The following is a 25,538-nucleotide window of genomic DNA, read 5'->3' on the forward strand; positions in this document are numbered from 1 at the left end:
TCTCTATATGTTTGTTATTTTATAAATAACAAACATAGACGGTTTCTCTACATTTCTAAAAACAAATTCTGAAAAAATAAGATTTTAAAGCATTAATGATGAAGTTTGTAACTATGGATTTTATATTTTTTTTTTAAAATCCAACATAAATATCGGACCTCCCGTGCATTATGATACATTAATGAAGTATCAATATATATATGTATATATATATATATATATATATTCATTAGGGTTTTTCGCTTTAATTTCTCTGTAACGTTTGGTAGCTATAGAATTGTTCAAAAGCTAGTCACAATTATACAGCTTAATGATAAATTTTTATTTTTGTAAAGGATATGAAAAAATAAGATACAATAATTTTTCTTAATATAATCTCTGCTGATGGGTAGATGAAAAAATATTACTAACTAGTTTTCGGAAATAGATCCATTAAAAGAAAGATAAAAATAGAAATTTTCAGCCCAAAAAGTTAAAATATATCGGGCTTCAGTGCTGGAGACTTAATTTAATTTTTTGCAAGTGGGCTTGGTTTGGTTGTAACTTGTAATGTCTTAAATATAGTTTGATTATGGATATGGACAGCACGAAGGACAAGAAACAGCGGGAAAAAAAATGAAACGAGATTTTATTTCTTACTTCATAAAATGTTTACAAATTTGTGCTCGTTATATACGACTGATAATGAATAATAACATGCAACAAATAATTCCTAAAAAAAAAAAAAGAACGTTCGCTACCAGACTTGAAAAAAATACTCCGTAAAGATGGACTTGGTAAAAACAAATTAACATTAATCAGAAAATAAATATAATGCAATATTAAATATATATGTTTAACCCATTTCTTGCATTTAATGCTTTGGACGGTATTTCATACGTGAAAATAATAATAATGCAATATTAAAGTAATGAAGTAGACATGCCTAGAAACTTTTTAATAATTTTAGTTCAATTTTAGTAAATAAAACACAAATCGAGAAACCTTTCAATTTTTGTCTATTTATTTTGCTCAATACGTATTATAATGATTTACACCATTAATTTATATTTGGGTCAATTTTATTATGTAGTCTCATATTTCCAATTTCCAACAATGCCCTTAAATCTGTTTCTTTCGTCTTCGAAAGAGTTCGGGTATTCAAAGCTTTACTTCAATTATTTGTGGCACTATTCCTTTTTCTACACGTTAGCCACTGAACTGGAAAACTAAAAAAGTGCAAAACCCACATGCATTCTGTAAAATCAACTATAAATAAATACAAAAATTTATGTAATATTATATCACGAGTTAATTTTTTGATGCATATATATTTTCTTACTTTTCATTGTAAATATGGGTCGGGTCGAAAATCCGTGAGACCGTGTCACAAAACCTATTTATAAATAAATGGAATAATTTTGTTTCTCTAACTTCTATTCCAATTAGGAGAAACTTGCATGTTAATGGAATACTATGTTCATCTATTGGACCGATAAACTAGGAAATTTGAATAGAACCAGTAATATTATTTAAAGATTATAAATAATACAAGACGAGGATTTATTATTTTTTTTAACAAATATTTGGCAAAATCATAAATTTCGGTTATATATATATAAACAAAAATAATTCGACACAAAGATCCTGAAACCAAATTTCTGATTAAAGACAATTTTTTTTAAAAAGCAGTCAAACCATCTCTGACCTATCAACCTCACCACTAGTTGGCATCCCGATTCATCCAATAAATATTCGCCACTTTGCATATTACGATTGGTCTCTTTAACCCCTAATAAATCATTACTTATTTGTGTGCTCGCTGCTGAACCAAATGGCTCTAAATCCTCGCCAATTCCCGGAAATCTCCTATCAATCTCGGCCGATATTCCCCCTCTTCTTTCATCACCAATCCGCCGCCGCGGGCCACACTACAGCGGTACACTCAGAAAAAGCATCCTTTTCTTCGAAGGCCAGCGCTCGGGCAACCAAAAACCAACGCATACGAATACGATGGCTTGAGACTCCGCCGTGCATGACGACGCCTCCGCCGGAGTAAAATTCGTCACACTTCTAAACATTTTTACTGATGTACTGTAAACCATTTGGGATGATTTTTCTGAGAAACTTCATTGCATTCAGGTTGATATGACAGGAGGATACTATAACACTCGAGACAACGCCAAATTCGGCTTCCCCATGGTGTTCAACGCCACATTGCTGTCGTGAAGCATCATAGACTTTGCAGGAACATGCGCCTCGCCGGGGAGCTGAAAAATGCGGTGGCAGCATGAAATGGGCCAGCGATTACTTGCTGAAGACCACAGCACACAACGGCGTCATATGTGCGTAGGTGGGCGACCCGTTGTCGGACCACAGCGGCTGGGAAAGGCCGGAGGATATGCATACTCTGAGAACCGCGAATAAGGTTGTCGCCAACCACCCTGGCTCGGACGTCGCCGGAGAGACAGCCGCCTCCATCGTCTTCCTTTCAGGAAATCCCGCGTACTCCACCCTTCTTTTGAATCCTGCAATGAAAGTAAGTGAACATTGTCTTTTGCTTTTCCTATATTAACAAAAATCATAACACAAAAACAGACCACAATGCATTTCTTATATTCAGATTTATTTAGTACAAATTCAAAGTTTAATCCAAAATTTAAACTACGAGATAAAAAAAAAAAGGGATATGCTTTATCCTGGAAGAACTTTAATTTCTTAGTTTCTTTGATATATTCTAGTAATATTTGGTAGCTACGAGTATATAAAAAATTTTGGTGTTTCAAAGATTTGATATGTAGGAATTGCCAAGGGGTGCGACATGGTTACGCAAAGCATAAAGGAGAGCTGGAGACACCATTAATGTGTTCGGTTGGTTTGACAAACACTCGGGCATCGATATTGTTCTTCTTCTCAGGTTACAAATAATAATTTTCGCTTTTTATGTCTCATTCATTATCATTTACTACTTAAAATTTGGGTTTTTTCATGACAATCATTTCGATATAAGTGTTAAAGATTCAAGGTTTTCCTAAATTAAGTTTATCTAAATAAATTGACTAATCATATCAAATCAACACTAAGTATCTTGTGAGACGAGTTAAAATCGACCAAAAGCTATTGTCTAGGATGAGAATAATGCTGCACTTCTACGAGACCCATGGACTCTCCTCTACGGAGCACTTAACTAGCCTACCTCTCCGGATCTCGTAGACTTAACTAGCCAACCTCTCCGTCCAGGCATCTGGTCTAATTATTAGAGCCCAGCTCTCCTATGTCATTATAGGAATCCCACCCTGACCATGGTCCTCTTGCACGGATCGCGATATAATTGGGCGAGCATAGAAGATTGATACCAAAGCTATGTGAAGGGATCTCACTCTATTTGGGCTCCACATGTCCAAATCAATTTTAGATCTTTGGATTTAGCATTAGAATATGGCAAAAATTTGTATGAGATGGTCTCACAGGTTATATTTTGTGAGATAGATCTCTTATTCGGGTCATCAATGAAAAAGTATTACTTTTTATGGTAAGAGTATTACTTTTTATTAGGGATGTAAACGATTCAAATCAAGCCGAACAGTACCAGGCTTGAGCTTGGATCGTTTAAGATTAATTCGAGCTTGATTCGAGCTTTTATCATCTGGCTTGAGTTTGGCTCGTTTAAGATTGATAGAGCTCGAGCTCTTTATTCGAGCTTTTATCATCGGGCTAGAATTCGATTTGTCTTGAAATTACTAAGCTTGTGAAAAGCTCGAGTTCGACTCGTTAAAAGCTCGTTATAATGTTAATCAAGTCGGGCTCGAGCTTGGTTTATTAATAGCTCGTTTATCATATTTAACAAGCCTGACTTGAGCTCGGCTCGTTTTCGAGCTCGTAAAACATACAATTGAGCTCGAATTTGAGCTTGATTCGAGCTTGTTAAAATTAAATACATCTATGAACTAATTTTATATTAGACATAAAAGTTTAACTTTTATTAGTACTAATATTTTTATTTGTCAACTCAACAAATGAGTCAAGCTCGAGCTTACAAGCCACCTAAACGAGCCGAGTTCGAGCTCGCGAGCCTATTAACGAACATGTTTGCGAGCTCACGAGCCGAATATGCTTAGGATTGAGCTTGGTTTGATTAAGTTGTCGAGCTCAAAATCGAGCTTGAGCTTGGTTTGATATGATTAACAAACGAACTCAAACAAGCTTTTTATCGAGCCGAGCTTCGAATAGCTCGCGAACGGTTTGGATTGTTTACATCCCTACTTTTTATTGTAAATATGAGTAGGGTTGACCCGTCTTACAGATTATGAACCATGAGACGGTATTACATTAGACCCACTCTTAGAATATTACCCTTATACTAGCATGAATTCTTCTGAAAACAAGTACCAAGATGAATAAATGTAAATCTGGCATCAAATCAGCATCCAAAGGAAACTTTGTTAACTGAAATTCATCTTCAATAAGGTAGTTGGCTCTTGCAATACCTATAAATATGACATAATATTAATAATTTTTTTACTAAATTTTGCGCTGCTTAGTGGAATTTTAATGGTACTTTGGTAATTTGTTCAAAATTTGGACCCAACGACTCACTGACATGAATGTCGTACGGTCTCTCGAGCTTTTTAGTGGCACTGTTTAGCCCATTTTGGACCAGCAGTGTTTTCAAATGTTATTCCTTTTGCAACGAAACCATTAGCATCGATCATTGAGACATATTACTAATCTAATTAACTTGATAGATATTTGGTTTCCACAACTTTGAATTAAATTGATAGAGATTTTATGTCATATTTAATGCATGAGATAGTACGCAATTTGATTTTATTTTTCAGTATAGTTATAAATTAGTTAAAAGCTAAAAAAAAGAATTTATGGGGCCAATCAAAAATTTACTCCGCATTGTTGTAAACCTCATTCTGGCAATACAAGGTTCATGATCACAACTGACTTCATAGTGTTTAAAGTTGGTATGAGTAATTTTTTTACCATAGTTGGAGCTATTGGTTTGTCCCAAACAATAATCCTCAAGAGCTTTTTATAATAATAAAAGCCGGAGTTTACTATGAAAACATTATTATCTTAAAAAGAACATCAATTTGTATCTCCCACAAAGCTGAATAACACAAAAATATTGGGTAACAAAAGCATAAACATGAGTCTCAGAACTTTCCAAACGACAACAATCCATAATTATACTTATAAACATTGTCATTTGGAAAGTTCTTATTCCCATATATGCTCGTGCTTCTGTTACATAATATTTTGGTTATGTTCATTTACTCGCCAATAAGATATAAATTGATATTGTATTTATTTATAATAATGTTCTCATGGTAAATATCGATTTTTATTTTTGTAAAAGTCCATTGATGGTTATTGTTTTGAGCGACAACAAGAGCTACATCAATGGATGAAAAATTTCTCGTACCATCTTTTAATACTAGGAAAGTCAACTGTGAGCATGTTCTTGTATAGCAAAAACAGAGTCACAACAATGCAAAATAAATTATTAGCTGGCTCCATAAATTTTTCTTTAGTCTGGAAAAAAAATCAAAACTTATGTAACTGATTTCCAAGTATATTGAAAAATAAAATCAAATTGCATATAATCTCATCCATTAAATAGGACTTTAAAAAAATATCTATCAATTTAACTCAAAGTTGTGGAAATCAAATCTCTATTAATTTAACTGGATTGATAACATTTGTCTCAATGATCGATTCTAACTGTTTCGTTGCAAGAGAAATAATATTTGAGAATACTGCTGGTCCAAAAATGGATCAGACAGTGACATTGATAAGTTCGAGCAATCTTACGACATTCACATTAATATGTCGTTGGGTCTAACTTTTGAATAAATTGATAAAGTACGATTGAAACTCCACTAAACGTAGGAAAACTTTAATAAAATTTTTAATTATATTAAATTGTTTATATTAATCTTAATATTAATATTTTATCTTTAAACGATGCGAAACAGCTCACCACATCCATTTAAGATTCCTCGTTCTTAAAGTTTTCGCCCATTTTATGGGCTAGAGGCCCATTTTATATTCTTTGGTTTTATAAAATTTTATGGGCTTTTTCTATTCCGCCCGGCCCATGTTTCGAATAGCCATAGCCTTGTTATGTGATTTTCATTAGATAATCTGAGCTAATTTTTCCAATACCAGTAACAGAACATGTCGTTTTTTTAAAGCAAAAATGGACTTTCAAACTAAATAAATATTTTTATCTTAATTTTTATTTAAAGTTCACCATTTCCATAAATGCATTGACTAAAATACAAGAAAAAATAGGGGCTATTAGCAACAATCCCGCCTGTGAAAAACTTAAAAGAAATAAGAAATTGTTAAAAATTTCTAATAGAATAATATATCATTTATTATTTGACAATCAAGTACATTAATTCATGTGTTAAAAAACTCAAGCACGTTTATCTCATTTATAAGTGGTTTTAAACTTAATTTTAAATGCAATTAATTTTACATAGAATGTCTTTCATGCTTGTTTAAATTGTGTGATGTGCTAATGCAATTTACCCTAAAAAGTAGTATTGTTTAGACAAAAACTTGTGTTAAACGGTCTCACAGGGTCGTATTTTGTGAGACGGGTATCTTGTTTGAATAATTAATGAAAAATTATTAGTTTTTATGCTAAGAGTATTATTTTTTATTGTCAATATCGGTAGGGTTGACCCGTCTCACAGATAAAGATTAATGACACCGTCTCACAAGAGACCTACTCTATTGTTTAAATCATTTAATTATATTTATACATTTTAAATATTTTCTTTATCATTTTGATTTGTTCATTTGTGAATCTGACTGATCCTTACAAAAATTATAATTTAAATTTGATTGAAATTGTTAAAAAGAGTTTATTACTTTTACAAATTCCTATCAAATGTTCATTTTTTAAATCCCGAAATTGTGATGTGGTTCTTCATATTTGATCGATGTGTGGAGCATCCACTTGGAACAGATGAGACAATCGATAGCAACAAGCACTAGCATTAATAGTGCATACATTGTAAGACCAATATTTATTAGAAAAAAATGAGACAATTTATGGAATTTGCCACTGAGTTCTGAAAAAGGCCAGCAATTAATGGGATTTTAGCAAGCATCGATTTTATTAACTTACCACGCTTGGTTTAACCACTAAGCTGCACCGACACATGGACAGATTGGCGAATCTAAATGTGTACGATTTTTTTAAAATATTTTCCTTGTAAAAACTCGCATGAGACGGTCTCTCATGTCGTATTTTGTGAGACATATATCTTATTTGGTTCATCTATTTAATGCTAAGAATATTACTTTTTATTGTGAATATCAGTATGATTGACCCGTCTCACAGATAAAAATTAATGAGACCGTCTCACAAGAGACCTGCTCTATTTTCCATGGTTAAATAATAAAAATCACAGAGTATTTATATGCATATTTAACATTGGTAGAAAAAATTTCAACATGTGATATTTAAAATAATAGAAATTTATGATCGAAATAGTGTGAAACATTATTATAAAAAAAATGCAATAAATATTATCACATATGGACACTTAAAAAAGAGTTACGCCATAATTAAATCAATCTAAACTCTATGCTAATCGATAAATTTCACGTGTGACTCCGAAATTAATCAACTTTGTAACGACTATTCATGGTGCTTAGTATTATATATAAAATTGAATTAAGTGATTATAAATTTATCATATATCAATTCATCATGACTCGTCCATGGTGCGTGTAAATAAAGTGATATTAATCACTCGAAAATGGGAAATTTTGGTTCTATTATTTTAAAATTGAATTTAAGTGATTATAAATTTATCATAAATCTATTCATCGTGATTGACGTCCATGGTGCGTGTAAATAAGTGGTAATAATCACTGGAAAATGGGTAATTTTTGTTCAAAAAGTAGAATTTGTGGATGCTAGACCATATATGGACTGACACATCAGGAAACAACATATTATAACAATGAATTAATGACTAGTACCGCAATTATGAGTCAATTTTTTTATTTTTATTTGTAATAAATAGCTATTCTTAAATTTTGGTTAAAAAAAAGGAATTAACTTGGTTTAGCTCTATTAAAAATGACTCGATGAGAAATATCATGTAATTTATTTTAACTTTTAATTTAGTTTGGATGAGATCGAAGAAGAATGGAAGATGAATTTTTGTACACACTTTATAGGGCGAGGAAACTATAATCTACCACATCTATTGAAGTCCATAAAACCAAGGATTTGTAACTCGAGACATAATTTCAAACTTGAGATCTTAATATCAGTCAAGTCGTTAAGACGAAATAGTTAAATGGGATAAAATGGTGCATTCCACTTCAATTTGCTTAAATCTAATTTGGGAGCTCTTTCAAACCCCACCTTGGCCACAAGAAACCCTAAAGTAAGGAGGTACCATCCAATGCCCTTTCCCATTTTATATCACACCGGTCTGTTCAATCTCTTCTACTTTATATTTCGACTTTAGCCGCAGCCAAATATTGATCAGAAAAATTATAACACGACTACTGACGATTATCATACAAAATCTTGGTTGTGGTATAGATTTGTTAATCCTGAATTTTGTCGGATTGAAATTTTATTATGAATGATTCTTTTATTTTTATTTCATGTTGTTTTGACAACGAATATGGTGTGAGAATCTCAAACGATAGAACTACTGACTCGGAGTTCCTTAGTTCCCGATCGAGCTCCGGCTAAATCAACCATCTAGGCTGTGCTCATAAGAAACACTGATCAACATACATTTCAAGGCACCAATTTGCAGTGATCATATCGCGAATACTGGCACTACAAGAAATTTTACATTTCGTGACATTGACCAAAGTAGCAAAATGTAAGGCAAACACGTCGCCGAATATTGGGCGACGCCAAAACTCGTCGCTGAGTTGCGTCACAAAATGTTCGTAGGCAAATGTCAATCGGGCCTTTGGCGACGTCTGGTTTAGCTTGAACAAAATGTTCGTAGGCAAATTATCTACCAATTTGTCCATACACAATAAATTCTACATGTTTCCACAATGTCTGATCTCGCGGTTGGTTTAGCTTGAACTTATATTAGAACTTTCATACCGTTATAATCAATATTTGACATGTATTATATTGATTCTCGTTCACTGTTACTGTGATAATTATATTGGTAATCATGAGATATAATGTTTTGGACTCTCCAACTCAATTCATAGAAACCCTGATGTTCAGGGTTTTAGCGAGGGATCAAACACAAAGAAACATTGATAAAGTATCATAGCATATATTCAAAATAACATATCTGATTATTCTTTATAACTCATCTACGTTAAAGTCTCAAATTTCGGATGATCTATCAGATTCGAGACCCGATTATCACATGTACATCTCCCCAAAGTAAAAAAAAAAAAACACAGAAGTACATATTTCTAAAAATGAGTTACAAAGATCTGCATCAAGCGAAAAAATTGGACTAAAGTAGAGTGCAATAAGAACGAATTAAAACAAAAAATTGGATCGATATCTAATTGTACATGCACCTTCTTTATCTTAAATTTACATTTGAGTTAAGATATAAGTATCACCGTTAACGAAGTCGAAGTTCATCAAGAACTGCCACCAGAGTAGGTCATCGTTTCGCTATTTCCTATTATAAAGTGTTAGGATCGAGCGATTGGTTAGAAGTTGAGTTGAATAAACAATCACACTAACTTGTCTAAAATTTCGGTAGGGTTAACAACTTTGAATTTTGTAATTCTCGCTAGGTTAATGTCAGTTGACTACTCAGATAAGTTCTATGCGAAAGGAAGCTAAAATGCTAGATTAAACACTATCAAGTAACTAAGTAAGAAAAACAGTTGGGTTATCAAGGATAAGTTGACTGAAATGTAAATAGCACAAAAATATTTATGGATGTTCGAAGATTTGAATAACTCCTACGTCACTCCTTCTTCTTTATAGGGGGATATTCACTAGAATATTTTAGAGATTTAACTTTTGTAACAACCCGATTCAATATGACTTTATTATTGACTAACTGAAACTCCTAGTTTAGTTCACTTACTTAAACAACACCGAACAATACACTGTCATTATACAAGTATTTCGAAATGAAAATGCTAAGTACAAATTGATATTGAATTTGATATAATGCTTAAGTGTGTGCTAAGAAATCTTGAAAGCAGTTGGGCTCTTGAAAGCTTGAGCACTTGAATTTATGCGATGACTCAAGAGAGCCAAATTGATTGGTAAGTTCCTCTATTTATAAACTTGGATTCAACGTTCAGTAAAATCAAATATTATATTTGTTCCAAATATGGTAGATGTTAATCTCGTCTTTTTCCACATCGTTGTCTTAATAAACAGCCGTATATTGTAGGTAGTGATCGCAGAATTCTGACAAATCAGATATTGTTGGTATGGAAGACTTTATCCAATAACTCAACTTTGTAACTATGAATAGTCTAACTTGTTATTCAAATAATGTTTGTTTATTTACTCAATTATCTTTTAGATTAGTTGGTCTTTAGATATTAGTTCAGTAGACCTTGATAACAGTTAAGCTCAATCAAATTTTGTCTTATAATATTTTCACTCAGATCGGTCTCGAGTTCAAGTCTCTCAATAAACATATTTATATACTTCTTGGGGACATTATGTGTTTGAGGAGTGAGTCTCACGTGAGACCGTCTCACGGATCTTAATTTGTGAGACAGGTCAACCCTACCCATATTCAGAATAAAAAGTAATACTCTTAGAATAAAAAATAATACTTTTTCATGGATGACCCAAATAAGATATTCGTCTCACAAATACGACCCGTGAAACCGTCTCACACAAGTTTTTGTCTTCAATCACGTATACCATGTGTACAATCACAAGAATATATAATAATACAACATCAAATGTTCAAAAAAAAAAATACGCTCAACACAAACCTAATGGTTACAAGTCAAACAGAAACTAATCCCATGATGCAATATCCCACTTATAAAATCCTTTTTTTTTAAATCATATTGTTGGATAGTGCTGTCATATTCAAATCGTAATAATATTCTATCATATATTTTGAGATGATGTTGACGATTAATTTGTTCGCATCTGCTACGGCCTCGCTGGATAAGAGCTAGCCAGGTAATGTAACCTTATTTTAATTTCCGAAAATAAATAAATTTTCTTAAAAAAAATACTACATTGCTACGTTTGTGCTTGGATTTATATCAATATTATTTGTCATTTTTATGCAAATTTTAGTAATATTTTAATTTAATTTCAACACATTCCATTACAATCCAACTAATTATTTAGCTATGTACATCATGATTATTTTTAATATATCATTATACAATGATCAATTGATAAAGTACAATGAGTTTTTAATTGATTAAACTTTAAATACACTTTACAAAACAATTACTAATTTATTAATCCGTCTTTTATCAATACATGTAGTATCTTATAGAGCTTTAATACTATAGTTTTTGAATTGAACTTGTGAAACATAATCAATAAATAGAATTCTAAATTCTAAGATATTTAAAAGGGAAAAAAAATTATATAAAGTAAAGTCGCTCGGTTTCAACGATGGGCAAAGAGAGGTTGTCACCTTAAAAATATATATATAAATAAATAAAACGGTTTATTAATGCTATGTTGCTGCTTGGATGTAACTAGATTTATTTTTCATCAATTTTTGTTGTTAGTTTTATTTATCTCGGCTCAATCAAATCAAACTATTAATTATTGATATCATATTAATCGAATTATTGAAAAAAATATTAGAATATTATACTTCATATCTTTGTTTATTTATTTTTTATTAATTATAGAAAATGATAAAAATATAATTTATCATCTTACCCTAAATTTGATCAATCAAATCAAACATGCTATTATTTATTCAATACTATTTCACATCGTAATCAAATATTTTAATAATCACAAAATTATTTATCTATGCAATTCCATCAAATCTTATAACTCAAGTAAAAAGAATATAAATATGTAAATTTATATGTAAAGTATACTAAATCATGCTTACCTTATCAAACACTAGTTGTCCCCATAGCTTCAATCTGGTCCAAAACTCGAGGTGGAGGCGGGTGGATTCTATGTTTTAATTTATTATCACATCTTTTATCATACGTCTCACGAGCTAACCATACAATACTACCCTATCGCGATTTGATCACCCCAAAATTTTTTTTTATGCGTAGGAGCATTTGTTTGTCACTAGAGCAATACTTTTTTATTGCAAAAAAAAAAAAATATATCGTTAACTCAATTGATAGGATCATTTAGACACGATATATCAGTTATTGAAATATTAACATCGATTAATTAAATTGAGTTTGTTTTTCAAACCAATGGAAAGAGCTCGAAATAATATTTCATAAAAATCGATTAAATATTTTGGTAAAATATTTAAAAGATATGCAAGTTGAATATAAAAACGGTTTAGTTGAATCATTTTATCAAATACACGATATGTAATATTTTGGTATTTAAATTACACATAAAATTATTCAACAATGCATATTAAAAATAGTAGTAATAATAAGTAAATGCGATTAATAAATAGACATGGATTTGTTTGTGGATGTTAAGAGATTACCAACTTATATGTCACCTCTTTTTCTCCTTCGGAAGTTTCCTTGGGAAATATTCACTAAAAGAATTTGATCTATGTAATTTTTTGTACAAACCCCTTTCAACTTAGAACTTACATATTGCCTAATCGAAACTTCTATTATACTCTCGATTGTAGGCCGTAAACTCACAATCTACATAATGTTTAACGCCTCATATAACAAGACTACAAACACAATATTTAATGTTTTATTGCGAAGACTCACACAACTAAACTTTGAAGCTTAATTCTCATGTATATGTGTGAGGATTTAATCCATTACATTATGTGTATCTCGCAAATAAATCATCACACTAAGGCTTACTATCATTCTAGTTAATTTATTCATGTAGGCTATCCATGCTTTAAATCTCCTTAAAAAAACTTGTATTTGATATTTCATATATTGTATTTATAGCCTTCCACAATGATATGAATGTTTGAAACAATAATATGATCGTTGAGAAAGTTTATGTATTGTTTCTGATATTAAAACAGTTAAATTTGCATTGTTGGTCACTTTTCGCGAGCCTAACTAATTTTGAGGTCCGCTGTCAGTTGGGCTCGTCAGCTAGACTGATAATTTAGTTGGGCTCATAAGACCGAACCAAACTGATGAGGTCTGCTAAAACCATCATTGCTGATTTCAGCCTGTGCAGAACTAGTAATTTCACCGCCATTGATCAAGAACCAAGCTGATGAGGTCTGTTGAAATCAGCTTTGCGGAACTAGTTGTTTCATTGTCATTTATCAACATCTTAAACTCTGATTCAGACTTTCACTTGTGAATATGATTTGTAGATCATCGTCTTATCTTCGTAACGCATATTGAATCATTCCATTTGGATAAATGATCGTATTAGTATGACCAAAATACTGCAACTGCTTATGCCCAACTGATATTTGCTGATCAGCCAAACCTATGTGTCTTGCTGTCGTCAGTTTAACATCCGATTTAGCCCAACTGATGTGAAGTAAGACTTATCCCAAATTGAGTGTTCTATTCATTCGTTTTGGCAGCTGGTCATTTGCATAACCGAGCTGGAGGATAACATTAAAACATTGAAGCTCGCCAGATTTTCAGTTTGGCTAAATTAGAGTTTTAACTTTCATCTTGAATTAGCAACTTCATACTTGAGTAAATATGTTAGAAACAAAATAACAAATTTTGTTATCATCAAAATAAAAATTATTAAAGTTTCGAAACCCCAACACAAATTTTTTGAAATAATATAATAGCCCAAACAAAATATATCTATTGTGATAGTATGACAATTGCACGATATAATTATTGTTCACACGACCCCTGCGAGACATTGGTACGTATATGACATGATTATAGATAGATACATGAATCTCTTCATTTCACTACCAATTTAATAGGTATGTGTCATCAATTTATTTATATAAGTACAAATCATAAATGAATAATAAATTTAACGGGAGAAATATTTATATTTAAACTAAAAAGGTAGAGAAGAAAATGCACGTCGACAAAGGGAAATTCCAACAAGTTTCTAAATTGAGAAAACAAATAAGATATCTGATATTGTTTAATATTATTGGATGGATATGAAGCTGCATAATCCCGTTTAGAGTGAGTCTCATGTGACAGACCAACTCTAACAATATTCACAATAAAAAAGTAAGACTCTTAGCATAAAAAGTGATACTTTTTCATAGATGACCCAAATAATATATCCGTCTCACAAATACGACCTGTGAGACCGTCTCACACAAGTTTTTGTCTCTCATTTATTACTGCTAAAAACAGAAAAATGGATGCAGAAGGAAAAGTGCTAATGACCAATTAAAATACAATGACGGGCGGCTACTCCTTTTTATTTTCTTTCTTCATATCCCACTTAATTAATTTTTCGTTGCCTAGTGGCGGCTGTGGTATATTCTTGATTTCACTTACAAGAATATTCTAGCCAATATTTATTTCTTAATTTAAGTATGGGTCAGCTTAATTCTCATAAATAATATAAATTAGATTTTAAAAATTATATGCACGTGAAATTTAATCTTTGAGTGCCTCGATGCGTAGTTGGTAAATTAGCTATTTTAAATGCAAAACATTGGATCACGTAATAAATTGTTGTAAAAATAATTTCTTCCAAGAAAATGTATATAAAAATAATTTTAATCCAGTAAATTTGTTTGATTTTGGCTTTGGCTGTTGATGTTGGCCTTGCTTTTGGGTTCAAGTATCTTTTTCCAATATTATCGTGTGTTAAGATAGAGATGAATATAGACGGCCATTGCCGGTATGAAGGGTCACTATTTAGAAGATCGGGATTGGAAAATAAGATCAAATTTTGCAGTCTCATTTCACTTTCGTATTTGTGAGACAAATCTCTTATTTAAGTCATCAATGAAAAAATATTACTTTTTATGTTAAGTATTAATTTTTATTATAAATATTAGTATGATTGACCCGTTTCACATATTAAGATCTGTGAGACGGTCTCATATGAAACTTATTTATAATAATATTATTATTTTTGTGGTAATTTGAGCATACCAATAAAAAGCGGCTTAATATAATATATTATTTATATATATAATAAGTAAAAGTTTGTGCCCAACATGTGTTAGAGAAATAGTAATATTTTATTTTGTTTTTGCACTGTTTGTTAGTAAACTATTCGCGAAAAATCGAGAAGCATGAACCTGCGATCCAGCTGGAAACAGATACATCTCTATCGTCAAACAGTGGGTCCTTTATGTAAAAAAACTAAAAACAAACAAAAAATTGGCAGAAACTTGTGTGAGACGGTCTCTCGGATCATATTTGTACGACGGATCTTTTATTTGGGTCACCCATGAAAAAGTACTACTTTTTATGCTAAGAATATTATTTTTTATTGTGAATATGGGTATGATTGACCCGTCACACAGATTATGATCTGTAGACGGTCTCACATAAGACTCACTCAAACAAAAATGGAGTCCTTTAATTTGTCACCTTTTTTTTTGTGTCTCTTAAAACAATAGTAGAATAAACAATATTGATTAGGATATTCAACTTTTAGATAAAATTGAAAAAATCAAAAATTCAAATTGAAAAAAACCGAGTTTTATAATTTAGATATAAATATTAAAATCGAAATTTATTTAGTTCGGTTTCAGATTATATATGTTAAAACCGAACTTACCGAGAAAACCGAAATTTCATTAAATTAATAATTTTATTTTATTATATATTTTTTGAGATGATATTAATGAATTATGAATTATTTTAAATAATATTTAATTGATTTTTGTTTATGTAATTCATTTAGATTTTATATTTAAATGTGTTATTAAAAAATCATGTAAAAAGATAATATATTATATTTTACAATATATTTATCTTATTAATTTAAATAATTATATCAAAACCGAAATAACCGATCGAAATAACCGAACCATTTCGGTAATGAACCGAACCGAAGAAAAATGGTTCAAATATCGGATTATATATTTGAAAAACCGAAAACCGAAATCGAACCGAACCGATCGATGAACACCTCTAATATTGATTATTTTTTATTGACATATTATCATAATATATATAAAAAAATTATGAGAAAGTCTCACGAATTAATTTTGTGGGACAAAATTTTTAGGATCACTCATAAAAAAATTATTTTTATGTCAAAATACTACTTAGTACTGTAAATATGTATATGATTGACTGTTCTCACGGATAAAAATGGATAATATTATTGTAATAAATAATATAATTAGTTCATAAAATAATTAACAATGGAGCCACAGGTGGTTGGCTTTAAATTTTCCTACAATTAAGTAAAATGAAATATAGTTCCGTCCCCTTACAATGAAATTATTTTAGATTTTCAACACAAAACAGAGAATACTAAGCTACAAACCAAAAGTCAGATCACTGCACTCATTTCACGATGTTTGAGAGATCTTCGAGTTAGTAATCAAGGTACATTATATATTCTAGATTAAGATATCATATAATTAATATATAGTCAAGTGAAATAAATTTTGAGGGCTTTTACTTGAGGTGATTAACGTGGGATAGAGTTATTAATATGACAAAAATTTGTGTGAGACGGTCTCACGGGTCGAATTTGTGAGACGGATCTCTTATTTGGGTTATCCATGAAAATGTATAATTTTTTATGCTAAGAGTATTACTTTTTATTGTGAATATGGGTAGGGTTGACCCGTCTCACACATTAATATCCGTGAGACGGTCTCACATGAGACTCACTCTAGTTTGAGTGAGTCTCATCTGAGACCGTCTCACGGATCCTAAGTTGTGAGACGGGTCAACCCTATCAATATTCACAATAAAAAATAATAATCTTAGCATAAAAATAATATTTTTTTATGGATGACTCAAATAAAGATCCGTCTCACAAAATATTATCCGTGAGACCGTCTCACACAAGTTTTTCTAATAGTTTAAGGGTAGTAAAATGAAAATAAAATGAAAAACTCAAATATATAATCCTCCCCTTTTTGTGAGACGGTGATCGTATTTTGTGAGACAAATATCTTATTTGAATTATTCATGAAAAAGGATTACTTTTTATGTTAAGAGTATTACTTTTTATTTTAAATATCGGTAGGATTTACCCTTCTCACAGATAAAGATTTGTGAAATCATCTCACAAGAGACCTACTCTTTTTTCAATAATCATATAAATTATATCTACACAATCATAACTGACCGTTTGTTTTATTCTATAATAACAAATAATATTTTTAACATAAAAGTAATAATTTTTCATGTATGATTTCACGGATCAATTTTTTGTAAAATACTTTTCTTATTTGGGTTACTCATACAGTCACGTCCTCTATCAAAACACTGGAGGATCGTCATCGAAACATATATAGCACTAAAATTTGTTTAATATAGATTTGGAATGAAAATGGTAAATATAAAATTGTAAAACGAACGGTCAGTTATGAAAGTTTGAACAACATATCAGCCACTTATCTAAAAGCTGAGTAAAGCCACTTTATAAATGGGCTTGCATCATATGGCCAATTACTTGTCGAAATGGCAAGCGCAAACCACGTGTAGGTGCGTGGTGGAGATTATATTTAAATACATCTCCATCGCCGATCTCCATTCCTTTCAATTTCTCATACAAAAGTTTAGATATAATATAACTAAATTTATTTTTATATCTTGGATGGATCATGTGTAGCGCACCCATTTTGCTAAAATAGTTGTTTATTCATGTTATATCATATTAAATATTTGATGTTACCTCTGTCTCACATTAATAAATAAAAAAATAGAACTTTAAAATGGTTTATAATGAGTTTATTTAAACGCATACAACAACTTGAGTTAAAAAAAAATAATTGTACAGAGAAGATGTATACAAAATAGTTGTCATAGAGGTTCATTATCCAGACGCGTTTACATGGATTAGGCCCGAGACGTAATATAACCAAGGACAGTCACAAGCAGGAACGTTGGAAAATAAGTGATCGCTTGGCAAAGTGCTACGTTTATGATAATCATTTCTTGAACATGTGAGACAAAGTATTACATCAATGGGAGTCATATGTTGAACCTGTAGAAATCATATCTAGATTTTCAGTGTTGGTCGATCGAGGGATCGAGTTGCGACGAGAACATCGCAATTGGAATGAGGAGTGATTGTAACACGAATTTAAAATTGATAAATTTTAAAATGATTTGTAATAAGTTAAAATGTACTCTCACCATCCACGTGCACAAAAAATAAGAGCTAAAAATGATTCATGATGGTTTAGAATTTACTCTTCTAGCGATTTAGATTAATCATTTTTATAAATTCGAGACATATACAAAATAGTTGTTATAGGCCTAATTATACAATTCCGTTTATACAGACCTAAATCGAGGGCGTGACGAGATCTATTAGATATTTGTTTAGGCTTAAGTAGAAGTATACATTGACAAATAAAATGCAGATATCTTATGTGCTAGGTATGATTAATGACTGTATGGTGACTATACTGCATGCCATACAAAACTATTTCTCAAATTCTAAATGGCGAGACTTATTTTGTTGACAGATGATTAATATAACTTATTTATATGTAACAAGTAAAATTTCTATTTGATACATTTAAATACTTCTGTTGAATTTATTAATAATGAGAAATATATTATGCATAGTGAATCTATATCATGTTTAATATATTTATATAGTTATTATTATTATATATGGATGGGTACAATACATTAGAAGAAAAACGCTAAATGATCCGTTGTCATTTATGGTGAAAAACTGATATTGTAAGCAGTGTTGTTAAAAGTCAGGACAACAACAACAGATAAAATCCGTTGTCTTAGATAATTAAGACAACGGTTTTGCATTGTTTTTTAAATGTTGTGTGATATGAGATACGACAACGGTTTTACAACGCTTAAAAACCGTTGTGTTATACGAGCTACGACAACGTTTTTGCAACAAATTAAAAACGTTGTTGTTCTGAATTTACAACAACATTTTGAGTTTGGCAGGTAAAAAACCGTTGTCGTAGCATTGAAAAATCGTCGTAAAACAAAATGTAGGGATGGTGTTTTCTCACTGTCGCTAATAGCGACAGGTTAAGATTGTCCGTCGCCAATTAGCGACGGTAGTTATTATGCACACCGTTGCTCCTTAGCAACGGTTTATTGTATGTATTCCGTCGCCACTTTTTATCGTAAAATAAAAAAAAATTTGGGTTTTAGTTTTAACAACCTAACAATCTTACTAAATATATATATGATCTTTTAACACATAAAACAATTTACGGTTTTTGGGTGGTTGCTGAATAATGGTTGTTGTTTCGGAATGCCATCTCCGGTGACTGATTATTGTGGTGAAAAATGAAAGTGACAGATTACCATTTAACAAAGAAATCGAAAACTGAGAGTGAAATGAAAATTCTGGAAGAGAGAAGACTTCGTTGTGGGAAGAAAATGACCAAGGAAGCAGGTATTTATAGATAGTATGCGACGGTTTTTGTTTAAGCCGTCGTTATGCGCGACGGTTTACACTAGAATCGTCGCTAATAGCGACAACTTTATTATTATCGTCGCTATTTGCATCGTTTATTGGAACCGTCGCCATTAGCGACAGTTTTGAAACAACCGTCGCATACATTAACTTAGCGACGGTTGTTTTGTCGCTAATTTAAAACGTCAAGAATTTAAAAATGCGACGGGTTATAGACCGTCGCTAAAATAAATCGACGATGGTATAACAAATACCGTGGCTAATATTTGCGACGAGTAATAGGAAACCGTCGCAAATATTTTCGACGGCTGTTATAGAACCGTCGCAAATTTTAAATTAGCAACGGTGTTTTATAAAACTGTCGCTAAATATTAACCGATTTTTTTAAAAAAATTTGAAACTACGACAACGTTTTTTAAAAAACTGTTGTCTTTAACCAAATAAAACACCAAGAAACGACAACGTTTTAAAAAACCGTTGTCGTAGTTAAAAAATCATCCGAAAGACAACGGTTTACACAAACCGTTGTCTTTGACCCTTGACAAAATCTTATATAGACAACGGTTTTTGAAAAAACGTTCTTGTAGCCCAAAAAAACCATCTGAAAGACAACGGTTTTTAAAAACCGTTGTCGTAGCCTAAAAACAAACCGCTCAAAGACAACGGTTTTTAAAACCGTTGTCGTAGAAAAAAAAAAAACTCTTAGACAACAGTTTTAAAAACCATTGTTGTAGCAAAAAAAAAAAAAAAACGCTCATAGACAACGGTTTTTAAAAACCGTTGTCTATCAGCGTGTTTTTTTAGGCTACGACAACGGTTTTTGTTAAAACCGTTGTCTTTTAACGGTTTTAGTAAAAACCGTTGTTGTATGAGTGTTGTTGATTTGTATTTTTCTTGTAGTGATAACACATATTATTTCAAATTCACATACTGAAATGCACATCCATTCATAAACACAAAAACTCCGAGATGTCTTACAGATAAACTTTGAAATACAAATCTCCGACCCAGTTTTACTCGACCTGACTCATGAAAATTATTACTTTTTATTTTATATTCTACTAAACATCAATGTATAATTATGAGATTTTCATTATGAAAATTTAGATCAATTATCATTGATCTGAAAGCTAAAATTTTATCATATTAATATATAGAGTGAAACTTTTCATGTGAAGCATAGAAAAAAACCATTTAAAAAAAAATAAAAAATTCATATGAAGCATAGAAAAGCTTATTTAACGAAGGAAATTGAAATTTAATCATTATTTAAATATGAAATTAAACTCTGTACCCAAATAAGTAATACTGCAACCTCCATGGCACAGCTAAGTGGGAAAAAATCTCTGCGATATTTACTATAACATTGTAATATATAGATATTTTATTGTAAAAGATTTTCTGCAACTAAGTGTAAATAGTAGGTCCATGCACCGCCATCGCAAATTTCTATTATTAATTATTATATATAAGTGGAACACTGTTACTTCTAACAGTGGCCTTGTATAAATTTATTTTTAAAAAATGATATTTGTATATTTTTTCCTTGAATAAAAAAAGAAAACATTTAGGTTTCTTAAATATTAAAGTTGCCCCCAAATATAGGGGATTCTGTCAATACCTTAGCTGGCCGATAATAATTAGATTTAATATTTTAAAAAGAAATTATAGTTTCAATAAAAAAAAATGGTATATTGGTCTGCACTGTAATAAGTGCTATATATAATTTTTATAAGATTTATGTAAGACGGTTTTACGAATTTATATTCATAAAATATATTGACACGGTTTATATTTTTTAAAAATATAATCAATTTTCATTATTTTTTGGGTTTTCAAGCCAGCTAAAAATAATATTCTATTTCACAAAAAAAAAGGGAAAGGAAATCCGAAGTCCATATCCACTATTTCACCAGGGGATATGTACTGAACAATTTCTTGAAAAGTCAAGTGCAGACAAAAACATTTAGGAGTCAAAAACAATGAAAAAGAAAATATGGAGAAAAGGAAATGCCACTAAAACTTTTTGTCCACCATTATAAAACAAAGCTCTTCCATTCATTGCAAGGAAGAAACATCAAGAAAAATATTGACAGGACAATACCCTCCACAAGAAATCCCGAGCATATATATATGTCACCACCACTCCTCCATTACAATCACAAACTTCTGGTGACTCAGAAAAGCATGAAAAGAGACAGCAGATACAGTCAAAAAGAAGAAGGAAAAATGGAGAGAGATGAAATGAGAAAAGGGCCTTGGACTGAAGAAGAAGATGTCCAGCTAGTATTGTACGTGAACTTGTTCGGTGATCGGCGATGGGATTTTATCGCGAATGTTTCAGGTTTGAAGGTGGCGGGCGATCCGATGTTCCGGTAGGCTTGTTTTGGGCTTGAATCGGTAATTTTTAGAGAGCCCAAAAAGATTCACTTTGAAAATTGATTTTGTTGTCTCAGGTTTGAAAAGAAGTGGGAAAAGTTGCAGGTTGCGCTGGGTTAATTACTTGCATCCTGGCCTCAAAAGGGGAAAGATGTCCCCTCATGAAGAGCGCCTTGTTCTTGAACTTCACTCCAAATGGGGAAACAGGTTAGCTTCACTTTTTTTTAAGTGCTTTATTTAACATTACGTGTGTGTGTGTGTGTGTGTGTGTGTGTGTGGGTGCCTGGTTGATTGTGATTTTCATTATTGGAACTTAGTATGCTAAAATGATCACGTGCCATTAAAACTTTATATATATCATACATATGGGAGTTTTTATGTTACAGAAATTGGGAATGTTTTTATACTACTGAGGGACGAATCTGAGATTTTTTTCAGGAGATGATGAGAATGCCAAAATATGCTTGATAAATTGATAGATATTTATGCATGCGTTTGGTTGAATTTCAATACTTAAACAGTACTATCTCTAGTTAGGTACCTCTTGAGCTTCGATCTACTGTATCATATTTTAGTGTAGATACCATATAAGATTATTTAACTTGCAGATGGTCGAGAATTGCACAGAAATTACCCGGTCGCACCGATAACGAAATCAAGAACTACTGGAGGACATACATGAGGAAAGAAGCTCAGCAGAAGAAGAAGAAATCGTCCAGGTCTCCATCATCACCATCATCTTCATCTTCTTCATCTTCATCCTCGAACAGCCCGACCGTGGAATTCCCTCAGGTCACCGAGACAAATGGACGTAGCTTCTTCGACACCGGAGGGTTGGAGTTGGTTAATCAGGTGCCTGGAGAAAAGAAAACTGGAGGGGAGACAGAAGAAAGTAGCAACGTTTATTCCATGGATGAGATATTGAGAAACCTCGAGTTTGCTGAAGAGACTTGCAACCTCACAGCTCAGGAAATGGCTTCATCCACATGTGATTATTACCCAATTGACTCCTTGTGGTCCATTGACATCGAAGAAGAAACCAAGATGCTGATGCAGCCAATGGGAGGCCATGATCTTCTCAATTCTTTTCCTTATTATTACAACAATTATTACACAAATGGCTAGCTAACAACAAGATGATAATTTATTTAACCATTTCAAATCTTCTGGTTTTACTAAGTATTGTAAAGCTATGATAAATGTCGTCGGAGAGATCGCGCCTAGTATCGAGTGTAGCTGAAGATTTGGGGTGAGTTCTAACTTCTGTCATTTTTAGGGCTCCCTGCAGTTGATTCCTTTCAGATATGGTATTGTGTAGTTTGTTACTTCCTACTTAGAGCTGAAGTCTAGATATTTTACGAGTGGGTTGTATATCAAATAATCTCCATTTGGAGGAATGTACGTAGTATTATTACATTTTATCGTATTATATGTATTATGGTTCATATTCAGATCCTCTAAACGTTAATTTTCACTTTCTTTACTTGCTATGATGCAACGTAAACGGACAGTTTTTTGGGCATAGAAGATTATTATATTTCAAAAACAAGAAGTAGAAATAAAATTAAAAATTATTTCAATATCCATAATTTACGTAGAATATATATTTATTGCTTACAAGGGAACAAACTACCCGGGGTCTATTACCCTATTACTATTTTTTTGGTTGAAAAGTGAACCTAGTAATCCACACAGATGCGACGAAGGAAAAAAATCTCCTTGTTGACAATCTAACCTGATTGATCCAGTTGGTTTTTGTGATGTTTGCCCGACGTGCGATGAAAAAGTTACTGATTAACAAAAAATTTATTGATCAAGTTGAAAAACCAAAATCACAAGTAGACTAATCACAAATCTATTTTACTTTTCTCACTTAGATTAATTAACTAAGATTTTGATTTGAAGTTATACTTTACAATTTTCCCACTTAGGTTAATTAGCTAGGAAAACAGAGAAGAAAATTAGCCAACAATAAAAATACGAGGCGCCCTAGTCTGGAAGCAGACTCCATCATTTTTTTAAATTATTTCCATCACTTTTAAAAAAATACCCAGTTAATTGTCCTTAAGTACTGATGAAAATAAGGGTCTAAGAAAAAAATATAATATTCAGGTACAGTTAAAAAAAGATATCTAACGAGCTAGATTCTTTGTTATCCCAATTTCCTAATATTCTTAAAGGGAGATATATAGTAAACCCTATCTTCTAGGGATAATTAAAATATATCAATCATCCACTCTCATAGTGAACACATGTGTGAGTTTGAAGGCATAACACATGGATCGAATTGGAATAAATGGCCCCCCAAATTTACAGCAACCCCGTCCCCTTACTAATTTTAAATTAGTTGGTTGCGTACGATGGGTTAGTGGATTGAAGGTTTTCAAAATATATGAACTCCAATTGCACACTGGAACGCATTCCATCATTGATATGCTGTATTTTACCTTGGTAGCAATCTTATTTCTATCCTTAGGATGAAACTGGCGCAAGTTTATCAGGTTAATTATTATTGTAGGGAAGTTCTCATGCGATTTTGTCTAATCATGTAAGGACTAAATACCATATTAATGTAGAATAGAGGGTTTGTCGTTTTATCAAAAGTTATAGCCGTTGGTAATGATGTAAATATAATCTTTAGAATCGTACAACAAAAGGATTGAGCTTTTTGGAGAAATGAGAGGGTTACACAGCACGACACCCATATCATGAGAAGGTTTTTTATGAGTCCATACTTTTTCATGTTTATATGTATTTGATTTGATACTTTAATTTTCATTGATTGCCATATGACCTGATAATAAAACAGAAAGAAGGATATAATAATATTTTTGCTCGAAGACGAGCAAAAACTAAGTTTGGAGGTGTTTGCTCGTCTCATTCTTTTTAAAAAAAAATTGCATGTTTGCTCGAAGACGAGCAAAAACTAAATTTGGAGGTGTTTGATGAGTTCATAACTTGTCATGTTTATATGTCATTGATTTGATACTTTTCATTGATTTTGAGTATAAACATAATCAAATATTCATTTATATTCACATTATAGGCAGCACCGGCACTCAAAAACCAGCACAGGGAACTATGCTTGCTGCCCAAAAGTTGCAGACAGATCCAGAGGCCTCGGAACACCGATTTTCCGGCGGAGGGGTACTTGTTCGCATGGAAACTTATGTGTACTGAGCTTTGTGCGTCATTTTCGGCCCTTTAAAGATATAAATAACGAACTGCAACCAAATATTAATAGGAGAGGACGATACCTTAATCTCTCCTTCACCCTGGAAACAATTAACTACACACTACTTAAACAACAAAACCACACAACTACGCATTCGAAGGCACTTGGTACATGAATTTGAGACGTACGTGGGAGCGAACGACAAGGGATATTTAAACACAAGATAGATGAATTCATTTGGGGACACGAAATCAAATTTATTATGTTATTTTACATTTTTTTTCCCCTTGATATTATGATGATATTTTTGAATATGTCTTTGTGTTTGATTATTTCATTCTAAAATAATTTGTGCTTTCAAGAGATTGACGGAGCTTGATTTGAGTT

The 25,538-nt window shown here is 31.7% G+C and overlaps 1 protein-coding gene and 1 long non-coding RNA gene across 3 annotated transcripts; both read left to right on the forward strand.

Moving 5' to 3' along the window:
- Window positions 1-1,670: 1,670 nt before the first annotated feature.
- On the forward strand, window positions 1,671-3,426 carry LOC140809807 (uncharacterized). Of its 2 annotated transcripts, none has more exons than XR_012113182.1 (3): window positions 1,671-2,034; window positions 2,122-2,518; window positions 2,768-3,426. It is a non-coding gene; the product is annotated as an uncharacterized lncRNA (long non-coding RNA). The 2 variants fall into 2 exon arrangements; XR_012113183.1 differs by having other exon boundaries at window positions 2,781-3,426.
- Window positions 3,427-21,651: 18,225 nt separating this feature from the next.
- Window positions 21,652-23,427, forward strand: LOC140810619 (transcription factor MYB48-like). The gene is made up of 3 exons (XM_073168469.1): window positions 21,652-21,941; window positions 22,054-22,183; window positions 22,585-23,427. Exons 1-3 carry the CDS (start codon window positions 21,731-21,733, stop codon window positions 23,099-23,101), a joined length of 858 nt encoding a protein of 285 aa, XP_073024570.1. The 5' UTR covers window positions 21,652-21,730; the 3' UTR covers window positions 23,102-23,427.
- Window positions 23,428-25,538: the final 2,111 nt, after the last annotated feature.

The sequence above is a fragment of the Primulina eburnea genome, chromosome 13 (assembly GCF_022965805.1).
Source record: "Primulina eburnea isolate SZY01 chromosome 13, ASM2296580v1, whole genome shotgun sequence".
Classification (NCBI taxonomy): Eukaryota; Viridiplantae; Streptophyta; class Magnoliopsida; order Lamiales; family Gesneriaceae; genus Primulina; species Primulina eburnea.